The following is a 15,664-nucleotide window of genomic DNA, read 5'->3' as shown; positions in this document are numbered from 1 at the left end:
GCTGTGCCAGAGCAGAATCAGCTTATCTCCATAGGATCTTGGTTTTCTAGCCAGGGTGACCTTTCTTCTGTGGATTCCAGGTAGAAGAAGGCTTGTCTTTGTCTGCTTTTGCTGTTCCTAGGTTGGTTGCTGGCTAGTTATTGCGTTTGGGTTTCTTTCCTTGCGAAGAAGGGTTGATTTATGCTGTTGGGCAGTGGCCAGGGAGGCTATAGACTGTGGCAACCCGTTGGGAAGTGTTTGGTTGTTTGATTGCACCAGAGTTCAGCTGTTGAGGGCTTTGTCTTGTAGTTGTTCAGTCGTGTTTGGCTTGTTGGGCACTTGGATGTCCGATTGCAGGAGTGGTTCAGACAGTGGATGCTATTGGGGTCTCTGTTGCATACTTTGGTTGGCTGAGGATATAGGATTGCCTAGTGATTGGATGCTATTCACCGTTTGAAGTTGAGCAGGGAATTACAGGGTGGGCTGGACGGGAAGTCTGAGGGCGTTGGTTTGCCTATGGAGCGGCTTCCCAGAGACCTTTGTAATCAGCCTCTTGGCTTCAAATGAATGTTAAATAAATACCGCAAGGGGCGCCAGCGTTTGGGGCCAATTGGTGTCTTTGTTTCTGAGTAGGAGCGCTCTAGCTCCCTTGTGATTTGTGGTGTGTTGCAAATTTTCTTGTCTATTTACTGTATATGCTGTATTTGCGTGGATCCTACCACCCTTTACGTTGCTGGTTGCAGCTAGGTAAGACTACGCCTCCTAAACCAGGCAGCCCTTTTGTGCATAGATGTCTTTAGGGAGACATAGGCCTAGACGGGCTCCATCCTAGCCTGGTATTCTCCATCCGAGCTTGGTATTCTTAGTAGGTCCCACTCCCAAGAATCCCCAAATGAGCCAGGGCTTACAATTATATAGGTATAGGGTATCTTAGTTCTCCCCCCTAACTTCCTAATTGTACCAAGGGTACCTCATGTCATATATGTCCCATTGTTAGGATACATGACCCTAGGTTAACCTAATCTCTATAACACTAGTCACGCTATATCCACATGTGGACATAACAATCTCCCTCTTCTATCCTCATGCTAAAATTGATTTTGGAGGTTGAGGGTCGTTATACAATACATCCCATTCTTTCCGGAGGTCCTACTACCTTTCCTATGGCATCTATTCTGTCTTGGGATTTCAACCCCCCTCTTGTTGTTATCTTCTACATGCCACCACATGGCTCTGTATCTTCGCCTTTCAGATGGGTAGTTGTTCCCATCAGCTTGCCTCCATCTCGGAGTTCAAATAGGCATCCTTGAAGCCATTGGAATAAAGAACTTGGAAAAAATCTAACACCAATATGCAACTGATACAAACCTTGCAATCCTCACTTGACAAAAGCACACTTATTAGAGTCTAGGTCACCTTTCTTCTTGCAATAGATGTTGGAGTCGATCTTGAATTTGCATAAACACCTTTGTAGAGCTTAAGTTCTCTGCCATGTTATCTTTCTAAAGTAAGAAGCATGGCCTCTTTGTCTTCTTTACTAGAAGAAATGACAATATGACACAATCCCACTTTAGTAATAGTGGTATACTGTCAATGATATGCGCTCCGGATCTCCCTCGGTTAGTTAGGGTCTCGTCACACCGATTACGGATCGAGAGCGGATGCGCAGAGGGTATCCCACGAGAGGACCGCCTTTGCCCACTTTGCGACTTGCAGGAGATCGAGTCGGAGGAGCACTTTGCTTTCAGATGTCCTATCTATTATGCCATTTTAGGCCGATACCATTGCCTCTTCCGCAACGGATTCGACTCCCTCCCACACATGCTGCAGTTCTCGGATCAGCGATGCCTAGCCGCTTTCTTACATGAGATGACTCGCCACCGAGATATCTCTCTCCGAGCACGGCGACACGAGCAGCACACACAGCGTGAGGACACCCAGCGGCCTATCACTGACTTCTTTCAGTCACAGGATACCTCTTCTCAGTCTACTAGCCGACGACGCGGACGTGAGCGAGAGCTAGAGCCACGACAGCTGCGTCAGCGGACAGACTCACACATCCAGGTCCATGACATCTCGTCTCTGCTCTCGGCCCGCCCCACTGGGGTTACCGTTGCCCTCATCCACAGGGCCACCCGCCGCCCCCGACGACCGAGCTCGACTAGGCCGCGTGACGTCAGAGGCCAATCATCTATCGCAGGGTTTTTTCCGACCTCCCATTTGACGGCCCCTCTATGATTGGTCTCTGACGATCACCACCTACACATGTATACTGTATCTCCCCCCTCTGCCCCATTTTTGGTGCCCCCTCCTTCTTCTTTGTATCATCTGGAGGTAGACACATATTTTTTGTATCAGGACTAGACACACAGTCCTTCATAACCTCTTTTTTGTAGAAACGGTTGGTTGGCCCGTTTTGAGACCACCACCGTTATGCTCATTGTATCAGTTATCTTTAGTCTCATAGACCTTCACGGTCTCCCGAAGACTTTAATAAACTTTCTTTCTTTCTAGCTAGTGTTTCATCGATTAAGAAGAGTTATGGCTTGTCTCACAATGCATCATCAACTAGGAAGTCCTTATATGAAACTCCCTTAAACTTCACTAGATTTCCAGATTCTGAAATTATCTCTTCTATGAATTGAAAGCCATTGTCGAGTACTCTTGTTATTCTCATTTGGTGCTCATTGATAAGCTTCTCTACATATGTTAGCACCTTGTTGGATGCTTTTTTCATGGTTGTAGTGACATCTCCTGATCCATTTTCTTATGCCTTCATCCAATCATGTGCCTTCCTTTTCTTATTTTTTTTGCCGAAAAAACAGTGCTAATTATATTACTTCGAGAACAAGATACAAGAGGTCAGCTTATAGCTGACGGGCTGCGTTCTTCACAAATCGGACACAGCCCTAAAAGGTAGCAGAATAAAGCATACTCTCACGGAGGGATAAGACGAGTGTGAATGAACAGCCAACGGGGTGGTGAGTAGTGCCACCGAAGGCCCTGCGTAGTCTGCTCGAAGAAGAGGCCCTGTGTGTCCCAAGCCCGGAGGAAGCGTCTCCGCTTCTCCTGACCGGCCCGGGAGTCTCCCTGAATCTGGTCCCACTGGCCTCTGAGTGTATGAATAATCTCACTCCAAATCTCCGCCATGATTTGGGCAGTCGATAAGGAGGTGCCACCGAGGATCTGCGCGCAGCGCGAGGTCCAGATGTGCCACCTTGTAATGCTGCTAATAATCTCCCAGACTGGCTGCCTCTCCCGAACTCCTGTATCAGCCTCTGCTAGGTGCTGCGGGATACCCTCGAGCGGCCCCCACGTCCCCTGTGTGATAAGGAAAGTGGGGTCCTGCTGGTATGCCTCGAATAAGTGATGAAGACCAGGTGCGGTGCTGCACCAACAGAACACGCCCCAAGTGATCAATCCTAGCTCTGGTGTTGCGCGAGTAAGAATCCCGAAAGTCCACCTCCATACTTCTTGGGCGCGAGTGCAGCTCCACAGGCAGTGTTATGGTGACTCCTCATCCGCATGGCAAATCTGGCAGCATCCGTCCTGGCCTATCTGCCTCAACCAGCTCCCCACTGGAAGACCTTTGTGGGCAAGAAGCCACAGGAAGTATGAAATCTTCCGCGGCCGCCAGCTCTCCCACAAGGCCTTCTGCATCCTCCCAAGAACTCGCCTGCCCAGAGTTGTGCTGTAGGCGAAGAAGGAAGTCGGCCCCTGTCGTGTCACAACCTCTGGCCACCACCACTCTCCTGGGTCCCAATCAAGCTCTGACAGGGCCCGCCCCTCCCAGAGCCAAAGACGCCAAAGCTGCATCTAGTCCTGCTCGATGCTAGGGTCGGTACGCCAGACCTTCCCCAAAAGGCCTACGACCCGAACCCTCTGCCATGGGAGTAGGGGGTCGATGAGCGCATCCTCTCTCCTGAGTCGTCCATCCCCAGAAACCGCGAAGAAGGAGATAGAGGAGTCATCCATACGTCCTGCGATCACCAGTGGGATGCCACGGGTGGTGAACTGTCCCAGCCAGCGGGTGTCACCAGGCATGAGGACATGAGGCTCAGGTGGAACCAACCAAACAGCTGGGATCGGACCGTCGATCTCCGTGCGTCTCGCCTGGGCTCCACGTGCACCTCCAGCTGCGTCTGCAAGATCAGCCAACTCCAGATGTCTGTACGTATCCCTCCAAACTCGAAGGGACCGGGCTGGCCCCCTCATCCAGCTGTCCCACCTGATATGTGATCTCTCCCCCAACTGAAGGCCCTCGGCATCTCTGACTTGACCGTTCCAGATAAGCGGCTGGCGATCGATCTCCTCCTGACAGCTGGGAGGGGACTGAATGAGACTGAGGCGGAGCCGCCTCCAAACCATGAGGAGGCTACGAACGAGTGGGGAACGGGGCTGAGTGAGCGGGGCGGAAGTGAAGATCCACCTGAGGGACGGTAGCCACTCTCCACCTCGGCGCGGGACACAAGAACCGACTCCCTGCTGAAGTAACATCTTCCACGTCTGCCCCCTCGGGGTCAAACCGCGGATGACAAGCTTGCCTAACAAGGCCTGACTCTGAAGCTCTGGATCGATGACCCCCAGGCCACCCTCAGCCTGCGGAAGAATGACTGTCTGCCAAGCAACCCTGGCTCTGGTATCTCTAAGACCATCCTCCCCGGACCAAAGGAAGTTCCGAACCAACCTCCTGAGCTGTGCCACGCTGGATCTCAAGAAGCACCAGCAGGAAGCCACATACCAAGCCGTGGCTAGGAGGACCTGGTTAACTACCAGGGCACGACCTGCAAGAGAGAGCTTAGCAGTGCTCCAGAAAGCCAGCTTCCGTCGGATGGAGTCTAGCACCGGGAGAAACTGCTGAGCTGGTGTGATGTCTAGGCCAACCTGAAAGCCAAGGTATCTAGCTGTCTGTCCCCGTGGAATCCATCTGAAACCCAAAAATCGCCCCCACTGAGAACACGCCCCAGGGTCTGTGAGAAAACCAACTGATTTGTTCCAGTTGATTTTCGCACCAGCGGCCGAGCAGAAGACCTCCAGGGCCATCCGCACCCTCTCTAGCATCCTCTCATCGTCCTGGACATAAAGGGCTGTATCATCTGCGTACTCCGAGTCCAAAAGCTCCGTGTCCTCCCGGAGTGGAAGGTGAACACCCCTGATCCCTGTGGACCTCGCTCGAAGGTAGTAAGTCATGGCCTCGGCGAAGAAGAGAAACAGGTAAGGAGCAAGGGGGCAGCCCTGACGCACTGATCTCTCCAAGCTAAAGCGCTCACCCATCCTGCCTCCAATGATGACCTTGCTAGACGCTGTCCTGTACAAAGCTGAGATACCCTGAATCCAACCTGCCGGGAAACCTAGCCGCTCCAGAGTCCCCTCCAAAAAGGACCAGTCCACGCGATCGTAGGCCTTCTCGAAGTCGAGAAGTAGAATGGCAAGGTGTGATCCGTTGTGCTGAGCCCACTCCGCCGCCTCTGAGAAGGTGAAGACATTATCCAGGATACTGCGATCCTGGACAAAGCCTGTCTGAGTGTCATGGATGAGGTCTGGGAGTAGAGGCCGAACTCTGGCACTGATCATCTTGGCGAGGATTTTGTAGGCAGTGGTAAGGAGAGTGATCGGACGCCACTGGCGGATCTCCTGTCTATCTCCTCCCTTCGGGATGAGGCAAATCAGTCCCGAGGAAAGGCTCTCTGGCATCTGACCGCTGCTGAAAATCCCCTGCAGAGCTACAAGGAGGGGCTGATGGATCTGGTCCCAGAAGGAGGTGAAGAATATCTGGGATAGCCCATCCTCACCTGGGCATTTCTGTCCGTCGATGGCCATCAAGTCCTCCAACATCTCATCCATGGTGAACGGTGCCAACAATGTCGCCTGCATGCTAGGCTGGACCAGGGATGGAATGTGCCTCCACACCTCCTCACGGGCACGACTAGCACGAGGGGCAAGCGGCTCCTGCTGGAAGAGGGTCCTGTAGAAGTCAGTGGCCAACCCCAGGACCTCCCCCGGATCCGTAACGATGTGACCATCCGCTGTCCTGAGACTCCGAAGCTGATCACCTGCAGCTCTCTGGCCATGCGTCCTGAAGAACTCCCTGCACATCCGGTCACCCTTCCGGGCCCAGAAGGAGAGAGAGGCGTGATAGGAAAACTCTGAGCGACGCTGGAGTGTCTCCTCCAGAAGGGCTCTGGCTCGAAGGGCCTGGATCCGAAGCTCCTCCGAGCCCGGGGAAGCCTGCTGGAGTCGCTGAATGGAGGCGAGGTCCCTCCGAAGAGCTCTCTCTCTGCCCCACCAATCCTGTCGAACCTGTAGGGCTGCGAGCTGGCAGATCTGGATGGACTCCTGCAAAGCCTGCGCAACCGAGTCAACCAGATCCACGCACTCGCCCCAGTCTCTGTCCCAAAGACTGCAAATACTGCTGCGCACGTCCACCCTCGAGAAAATGGAGTCGGGAATCCTGCATGACCGGGGGGGGAAGGGTCTGGGCTGCCGAATCTAATGATAGGAGCACAGGCGCATGGTTGGAAAGTGTCGTCCCTGGAACTATACCCGCCTGACCGCCTCTGCTGATGGCCCAATCACTGACATAAAATCTATCAAGCCTCTCCAGGAGTCTAGATGCCTCCTTCCCTGCGGAAGCCCCATGAGAAGTCCAGGCTCCCGTGCCAACGCCGGAAGGACGGGTCTCTCCAACTGTCCCTCCCTCCTGTTGCGAAGATGAAAGAGTCCCAAGCTGACTGCTCTGCCTGAGCCATACCTGTGAACTCCGGACCTCTGCCCTGCTGGTCCTCCAAGGTCTCCAGATTGTTGAAGTCACCTCCAACAATCCAAGAATCCATGTCTGGAAGAATCCCTGTAAGTGTCCTCCAGAAGGTGGCTCTGCATCGGAGGTCTGTGGGAGCATAAATGTTGAGGATTCCTATTTTGGATCCCTCCAAATCCAGGCCTACCCAAAGGGCCCGGCCTGGGATCAACGTGCCATGACCGAAAACTCCCTGGGCTAACTGCTCGCACACGGAGGTACAGACACCCCCACTCCTCCCCTGTGCGCCGATCGAGGGCTCCCAATAAGTGTAGGAACGTCCAGGGAGAACCTTCCCGCAGCTACGGGAATGAGCCGCAGAAAGCTTGTGCTCCTGGAGCAGAAGTACATCCAAACGACCAATCACTGCAGGCTGAAGTTCCTGTCGCAAAATGAGCTTCCTGGGACCACGGGTGCCAGAAGAGTGAAACCCGTTCACATTCCAGGATACGAGGTGTAGGCTCATGGAGAGGGATGGGAGGCTGCGAACAACTGTCTGCTCGCGGTCGAAGTCGATGAAGAAGCAGACATATCGGAATGGAGGCGCTGCCGCTTATGAGAAGATTTGGAGGGGGAGACGGGGTCGTCCTGCCTGTTCTTCAACACCTTCAGCAAAGGCGAGAGGCCTTTGGTGCCATGAGCAAATGCTTTCTCGAGCCAGCTCGAGATCTCTGAGGTGGTCATCCCATAGAAGGTTCGGAGTTTCTGATGGGACCAAGCTCTGACATCCTGGGGGAGGGGCCATGACAGGGGAGGTCTGAGGATCACAATCAGTCGGAAGCGTTTGGCGGCGCAACGCCACCGTAGGCGCACATCGCCCTCGGACCACTGAGTCTCGAGAAGCTGCCCACCGGACGGGCCTATCCAGGAGCAAACCTGGGCGTGTGTCTGCTCTCTGAGAGCCTCCCAAACCGAGTCGTCTGTTATGCCGTCGTAACACAAGTGAGCTCCCAAGGGAATGCGTTTCTTTATCACCACCAGCTGCATTTTCTCTAATCTGTTTATGCTATTCACTGTTTCTCATGCATGTGGATATGCGGGAGCCACGAATCGTACCGTTTCAATTTCCAACATGGATCCAATGGTACTTGTAAGCGCCTTGCGCGTTTGATAAATGGCAACCTCCTGAACACGAGATGATTGTTGCTCTGTCAGGATAACGCGGTAGGCATCTAGAGAGGGAGGGTCCGACTGGGCCTCCGGATCCGGGCAGGGAGCCGCCATACCGCCAAGACTAACTGCAAGCTTCCGATGAGGAAAAGGCTGCCACCCAAAAAAGGGGGTCGAAGCGGGAGGGTGGAGCCTGGGTGTGGGGAGGACGGTTGCGGAGGCGGAAGGTGGAGAGGACGGAGGGGCGAGGACGGAGGGGCGAAACGGAAGGCTGGGAGGCGGGGGTGACGCGGGGGGAGTGGGGGCGGAGAGTTGGTGAAGTGAAGAGGCGGCGGGAACGGGGTGAGGCGGGACGGGGCGGAAGGGAGGGGGTGGCGGGGTGGAGGAGTGGAGCGGACGGGCGGGCGAGGCGGAGTGAGGGGGCGGGGGGTTCGGGGGCGGGGGGCAGGGTGAAGGGTGCGGGGTGTGAAAAAAAAAAAAAACGGGGGCGCGGAAGGGCGGGGGGGGGCGGGGTTGGTGTGGCGAGGGGCGGAGAGGTGAAGCGGGGGGCGGGGAGAGCGGAATGGAGGCGGGGGGGGGCGAGGGGGGTCGGGCGGGTGAGGCTGAGCGGTGAGAGGGGGGGTGAGGTGAAGTGAGGGGGGGGGTTGCGTGAGTCGAGGTGAGGCGGGAGGGGGCGGGATGGAAGGGAGCGGAGAGGCGAGGGGCGGCTGAGACGAGGGAGGGGGGGGAGAGTGGAGGCGAGGGGCGGCGATGGAGAGGCGAGGTGGAGGGGAGCGGAGGGACGAGGTGGAGGGGAGCGGAGAGGCGAGAGAGCGGCGAGATGGGTGAGGGCGGAGGCGAGGGGCGCAGCGAGGTGGGCGGCGGGTGAGGGAGAGGGGGGGCGGGGGGCGAGGGCGGAGGGGCAGGGGGTGGGGTTGGTCGAGGCGAGGGGAGGAGCTAGGGGGGGGGAGGTAGAGCTAGCGGTGGGGGGGAGGGGAAGCTCGCAGCAGGTTATAACAATCTTGCCTTCCTTTTCTTAGCCTACGGTAAAGCTGCAATCTGCTTCACAACATTACTGTCAATCTTGCATTGACTTATTGGTACACTTTTCTCTATGAGCAGATCTTTGGTTGCACTCTCTAGAGTTGAGGTCACCTTCCTTTAGGCAGCACCATGTGAGAAAAGCTATGCACATATCTTTTATACCATATCATAATTTAGAGAGTCGGCTTGCTGTAGTCGGTGCCGCAACCCTTTTGGAGTAGAACAGCCAAAACCTGTATCATAGAAAGCTTCCATATAGGCAAACTTTGATACAAAATGGTGTGCTCAACCTACCACCATATAGCAGCCTGGAGGATTCCTAGATGTGGGCTGGAAGGATCTTCATGTGCTGCCATATACTTGCATAGAACACCTCCAATATGTGTCAGCCTGCATGTTCCATGTAGCCTCAGTGGGCTAGCGAAAGTGCTGCTTCAAAAGATCTCCCTGTCGCTCTTCTTTCAGATGAAGATCTGCAGCCAAAGTGTGAGGCACAATTGAATGGACCCCTGGCGTCCCTACTACTCTTCTATGCAGCCAACAATGGTCACCTTATAAAGGGCAAATGTCCGGCTGACCAGAACTGGCAGGCAGCAGTCAACCAGAGTTGGGCCGACCCTTCTTGTTTTAAAAATGTATAGCTGCAAGCTTCAGGAAAATTTTATTTTTGAAATTCAGAAAATAGGGAGAAGGGGAGGGAAAACATTCACATGACAGATAGAGAAGCGTAGGACATACTTAGATTGAAACATCCACACACAATCATAATGATCATCAAGAGCAAAGACACCATGATAACGGGGGGGGATTTTAAAAAAACACACTTTACGATCAGTGCATTCCAAAAGGCTTCTTCGGACCAAACTAGCCCAAACAGGACTGTCCAACAACCCATGACAGGTTTGTCGTGAACAGGGCACGATAACTTTAAAATTGCATGGTCTAATTTGGGTACGTTCATAAGAGGCTAGTTACGCTACATTTAACAGTATGTGTACTTATATGTGTATGGGGCAAATACATGCTTACATGTATATGAGTGCGCATGTGCTATGTACACTTCTTTACAGGCCCCTCATCTTGGTGACGACATATCTTGTTGCTTGTCTTGTGAAAACATGAGAGATATAGGTGGTTCAAAGATCTCACAGTAGATGTCTAAAGAATCTAAGAGCCAAGGTGTCATAACTAAAGGGTGCATATCGGCTGTACATTTCTTTCAACTGCATGGTGGAAATTTGGATTGCATTTGGTTTCTTTGAACTGCATGGTTGAGGTTTTCTGATAGATTGGATTAATGATTGCAAATAGAATAATTCTATGCTTGGCTTCTAAACAACTAAATGCTTTATCAACTTGAAAGTTGGCCCTATTTTGATTTTGTGATGGCCATGGTAGTATTTAAAAACATGTGTCTTTTGTAAAGCAATTATTTGCTTTGATTCATTTGGGAGTGAGTAAAATGAAATCGTATAGTCTTCAAGAGTGGTTGTCGCTTAAATGAAGAGAGGTGGACTACATTCTGATTGCCTTCTCCTTGAGTGCTAGCCTTTGTCATGGCTGAGTCTGCCCTTCACCTTCGCAGTGTTGACAGAAACTCAAGACGAAGGCCTTTGTATAAATTGTTGCTCAAATAAATGTGAGCGTGTGGATTTGACATTTGTATATGTGAGAGCGTATGTTTATACTATGGTCTACATCCACCGTTGGGCACTGATGACATCCTTGGGCATGCCATAGTAGCTAGTCCTTGCTATGCATGATGGAGTTATGGTTTTCAACCTTGTGAATGACTATCACGAGATTGAAACTACAATATGTTTGTGTTTTTAGAGGATGAGTTTGGGCATGTCTGTGGATTCATCTAGTGTATATTTGTATGATATTGTTGCTTCATTGATAGTGTTCTTAGAAATATGATATGGGATTTTCATAGTTTATATCAAATTTGTGGTCCTCATTTTTGATTGGGTTTACGAAATTTAACTATCATAAATTTATTTCAAAAAGGTGAGTTTTGGGTATTACTGTATTTGTCTTGAGTTCATCTAGGTGTATGTCAATTGGCTATGTTCTTGACAGGTAACCTAACTAACAAACAAGTTGAGGTGGGCTCAAAAGGAGACAGGGAGCCCAAGGCCCTTGACCATACATCAGTGGCGCAGGTGTGAATTTTTTCTTTCATTTCTTCTAAAGGAGTGTGATAATATGATTTACAATATTTTAGAATTATACATATATTTTAAATATGTTGTGCATACCCTAAGGGCCAAAGGGTTTATGGACTGAACTGTTGATCACTTTGTAGTAAAGCTCGTGTTGTCCTTTTTTCATCAGGACATCTCTATGTGTGTCTCCACCTCAACTCTTTTGATTGGAGTAGTTGCATTCTATGTAGAGACAATCAAAGAATCTAGAGCAACATTTGGGTGCATGGCCTTGCTTCCAAAGCCACGTCTTGATACTGCTCAACACTTCACAATTCAAAAAGTTGGGACTTGCTCGTGCAACTTGTACTAACTCTCTTTGTGCAAGTGGGGCCTATCAAATATGATCCTTGGCTCTACGTCACAAATATGACGTGTAGGTAGGGAGGCAATTGCATGTATAGATCATTTTCGTCAATTCATATACTCAAAAACAGCACTCCCATCGTTTATTACATGAACAGTGTAAAATGCATGCTACAAAGTTGTATTTGAGCCAATTTGTATATAGGTTGCAGTTTGATATTTTGGTTAGCCTTGGGACTATGTGTTATGTCCATGCATGGACATAACTACGCTAGTATTATGGAGGTTGGGACAGTTAGGACAGTGGTACCTTTGGTACACTAAGGGGAGTTTTAGGCTTGAGACACCTAAGACACCCTACATCTATATAAGTGAGAGCCATTGCTCACTTGGGTCATTCTTGAGAGTGGGGTCTCTTGAGGATATCCAGCTAGGTTGAGGGTCCGTCCAGGCCAAAAACCAAATTCTCCAACATCTCAGATTCTTCTCGTTGCCCAAAATTCCAAGCAAAACCTCATGATTCAAGCGCCATGAATTCTCTAATTATCCGCCAGCACGCAATCACACACAAGCAATTGCAAAAAGCAACCAAAACATTCGAAGCTCTAGAATCGCGAAGATAGAGTTCGCTCTGATACCAAATAAAACAACCCCTAAGCTGGGGATCCAGAATCTCCTCTATCTCCCGTGCTAACCTGCAGGGATAGACCAAATCAAAATATAAACACAAGGACACATGTGATATCGGCTAGTCTGTCACCACCCGATTGTAGATCACCCCTGGTGCTCAGAAGCACAAACAATCTCTGCAAGCATTCATCGTGTACACCCTACCGAGCAAGCCTCTTCAAAAACACAGCCCACTGCTCATTGGCCGACATGACTCTCTCAAGCATAACCTCTGTGTGCATTCCTTTTACCAGGCATGTACTATTCTGGTCATTGCTTTGCTCACTCCCGGGTAGTTCGTCCTTGCAAGCTGCCCAAAGGAACAACCAGCCTGCCCTTACTCATCTATTTATAATGAGCTCTCTCATGCATTTACTTGTCCATGAATCCGTGCTTGAGTCTGCAGGTGCACTGTATTACAGCCCCACAGTCCGTACACCAGTAGCTATGCTCATCATACGAAGGTCCATACACCAGCAGCCATGCTCATCGTACAATGGTCCGTACACCAGCAGCTATGCTGACCTGTACAACTGTGTATGACAGTCCCTACACCCATTAATGCAAACAACACACAGTCCATACAGTTCGTACGGACTGCTCCGTACAATCATGCCCTGTACAGTTCCGTATGGCAAGTTCCAGGGAGACATGGAATCCCAGAACTGTTAGAGCCTTCAGCAGTCATACGCCTTCACTCCCAAGTCTTCCGTATTGTCGTACGGATGCAACAATCCTCTTTTTTGTAGGCGCCAACTCCCACGGGTTCCCTCTCCTCCTCCCGTGAACTTTTCGGCGCCAGTTTTTTGCCCAAGGCCTTCCTTGGCCTTCCTTTCCAAAAGGGGCTGCATGGGCTTGCCACATGGCAGCCCATGCAAGTGGGGCCTTTTAAAAAGACCACCAATGACCAACTTGAAAATCCTAAGGTTCTTTGGGCCCCTCTTGGCCCTAGACCTTTCATTTGCCCCCAAGGCACAAATGCTAGGGGTTCTAGCACATCGAGTAGCCCTTGACCTGGCCCCTTGTTTTCCCAGGGTCCTACCCACATGCAGGCCAACATGCATGTGCCAGAAATCACTCCCTCGTGACATACCCCTCTCTTGAAACATGGCAAGCGTCCTCGATTGCATCTAAAATACATGTGAATATACCATCGTTAAAGCATGTATTACAAACAGTTAGAGCATATATGATTGTTCAGAGCCTAGGGTAGTAATCCATATACCCTGCAAGAACCTCATAGTGACTAGTACACTGATCATAGAAGTCCCAAAGCAGAGATATTGTCAGCAAGCAGTACCTCGGGTGAAACATGCAATGTCACAAAGTGACCTCCAGATATCTAAGCCTGTCTGTAACAAAGAGACAGAGGTACTACCCCTCTCTTGAGCATCAGGCAATGCTCTAGACCTACGCTCTGTTGAGCTTGAAGGAGCCACAACTGAAGTTGGCTCAAGCTAAAAAGCTTTCAAGTAAAGCTGAAACAACTGAGGTGTATCTGCCAGATCACCCTCTTCCAGCCACTTTGCATTCAAACTAGAGAAACTTTACCTCTGACTTTCCTTACCTTATGTGCCAATACCTGGTTTAGAACTAATATATCATGAAGTTCCCCAATTCTGGCTACACAGATAAGGCATATCCTCTGGCACATCTCCCGGAAAGGTTTGAGAAGATTCACATTTCAAACATTATGAATCCTTCAAAGATCTGGTAGCTTCAAGCATTAAGCTACATCAGTGATCTGCTAACATACGATGCAAATTCCCACAAAAGCATCCATCTCTCGACCCAAAGCTGGCCAAAGAAAGTTTTCACCGCTTTCACTAAAGCATGAAATACATCGATGCCCTGCACGCTAGGCCCCAACTGCTTGTAACACCAGAGACGACTGTGAATCTGAAGGATTCCATCTCTGAAAGTATAATGCAAATGCTGCTGCCCATCAGACAACTGATCCTAGAGCCTTGCAGGCTCCCCATCCTCTACATACTAGCCCTTCATTGCATCCAACTCAGGACTCAACGCATATGCTTCTCAGACAACCTAGTATGAGTGAGGAAAATATCTCAAGGTCTGATGATCTGTCTGTACAGTGAAATCAGCCCTTAGCAAGTTTCCCAAGAGCCACAGCTAGCAACTCTTTCTCATATACTTGCAAATTTCTTTCAGCATCCTGCAACATTCTACCCTCGTGGCCAACAACCCGTGCATTCTGTATGAGGATTGCGCCAATGCTATTCCCACATACATCACAGTGGACAGCATAAGCCTGACCAACATTGCCATTACCCATAGCAGGGTTTGCTATACCAGCCCCAGTGCTCTGCATACCGAGGATGCCTACAGGAGCTCGCATAATGCCATGCATTCCACTTTGCATTCCTGGCTGCATGCCAGTGTTTCCATTCATAACCCTCTGCATTCCGACTAGCATACACCCAAGCATAGTGCCTTGCATACCTTGCATTCCAGACTGAAAACTAACAGGGTGATTTCCAAGCATTCATTGACCATACGAACTTGGCCAGCCACTGCTTGAAACTCAGAATCACCACTAAAATATCCTGGATGCACTGTGGGGTGCGGAATTGCTGTCCCTGATTCGCATGCTGAAAACCATTGCCTTGGCCATGCAATCAACACCAGGACTACGAATAAACTGTTGCAACATCATCATCAACAGGAGCTCCCTCAAACAAAGATTACCCATCTTGAGAAGACTCTTGTCCGCTATCCCAATCCTCGTCATTGTGTGACATACTCGCTGAATTCTTCTTGCTGCAACTCAATTACAGCAAGCAACACTTGCACAAGAGACAACCATAGACTCACCTCCTTAAAGAAGATGGTGATGTCTCCTCACCAAAGCAACCACTGACTCACCCCCTTGAGGAAGTTGGTGATGTCCCGGCAACGGAACCATGAAACCGGCCTTCAATAAATCAAAGGGCAGTAAAACTAACAAGTAACCAGTCAACACTGTTACATTAACAATTCAGCAAAAGTATTACCAGCAGATTGGGAGCTAGAGTGCCCCTGCACCAAGTTAAAGACACCGATTGGCGCCAAACCTTGGCACCCCTTGTGGTATTTCTTTAATTAAATGAGAGGCCCTGAAATCCAGGCTACATAAAGGATACACTCCTTCTTACAACTGGGGCATTCCACATCCCAGTGCAAAGCCTTTACTGTTCACTCCTCTCACCACTCTTGGCAGTAGGTCTCCATCCCTAGTCCAGGAAGCTTGCACACAGCCCAAAACTGTTACTAGCAGCCCACTCAGCCACTCAATTCCCCACAGCTGTCACTAGTGCCCAATTTGTTATCCATCTGCTCAAGCGGAGAAAGAAAGCATACAAGAGCTTTCTCAACTGTCCAGGACTGCCATGACCAATAGTTTCTCACCTTATGGGTCGCACATATCTTGATACAATAACTTGTTTCCCAAAAGAGATCTAGCATCACAATACAGCAAACACTATGGCAGTCACACCTATACCATCCCTCTCGGGGTTCCAGGGATACTTCCCATTCCAAGCATGGATTCCCGACCCCTACCTACTCAGCAACG

At 50.4% G+C, this 15,664-nt stretch overlaps 1 protein-coding gene across 1 annotated transcript in view; it reads left to right on the top strand.

Annotated features, from left to right (window-relative positions):
• LOC147901499 (coiled-coil protein) overlaps positions 1–15,664 on the top strand; it is a 66,289-nt gene that overhangs the window by 17,888 nt on the left and 32,737 nt on the right. Inside the window, exon 4 of the mRNA XM_087375076.1 lies at positions 10,991–11,073. Within this exon, the coding sequence (XP_087231202.1) occupies positions 10,991–11,073 (83 nt within the window). The remainder of the gene's footprint in view (positions 1–10,990; positions 11,074–15,664) is intronic.

The sequence above is a fragment of the Dipteris shenzhenensis genome, chromosome 5, assembly GCF_047967505.1.
Source record: "Dipteris shenzhenensis isolate YYH24624 ecotype China chromosome 5, Dip_SZ_1.0, whole genome shotgun sequence".
NCBI classification, from domain to species: domain Eukaryota; kingdom Viridiplantae; phylum Streptophyta; class Polypodiopsida; order Gleicheniales; family Dipteridaceae; genus Dipteris; species Dipteris shenzhenensis.
This window is presented reverse-complemented; position numbering and strand designations above follow the sequence as displayed.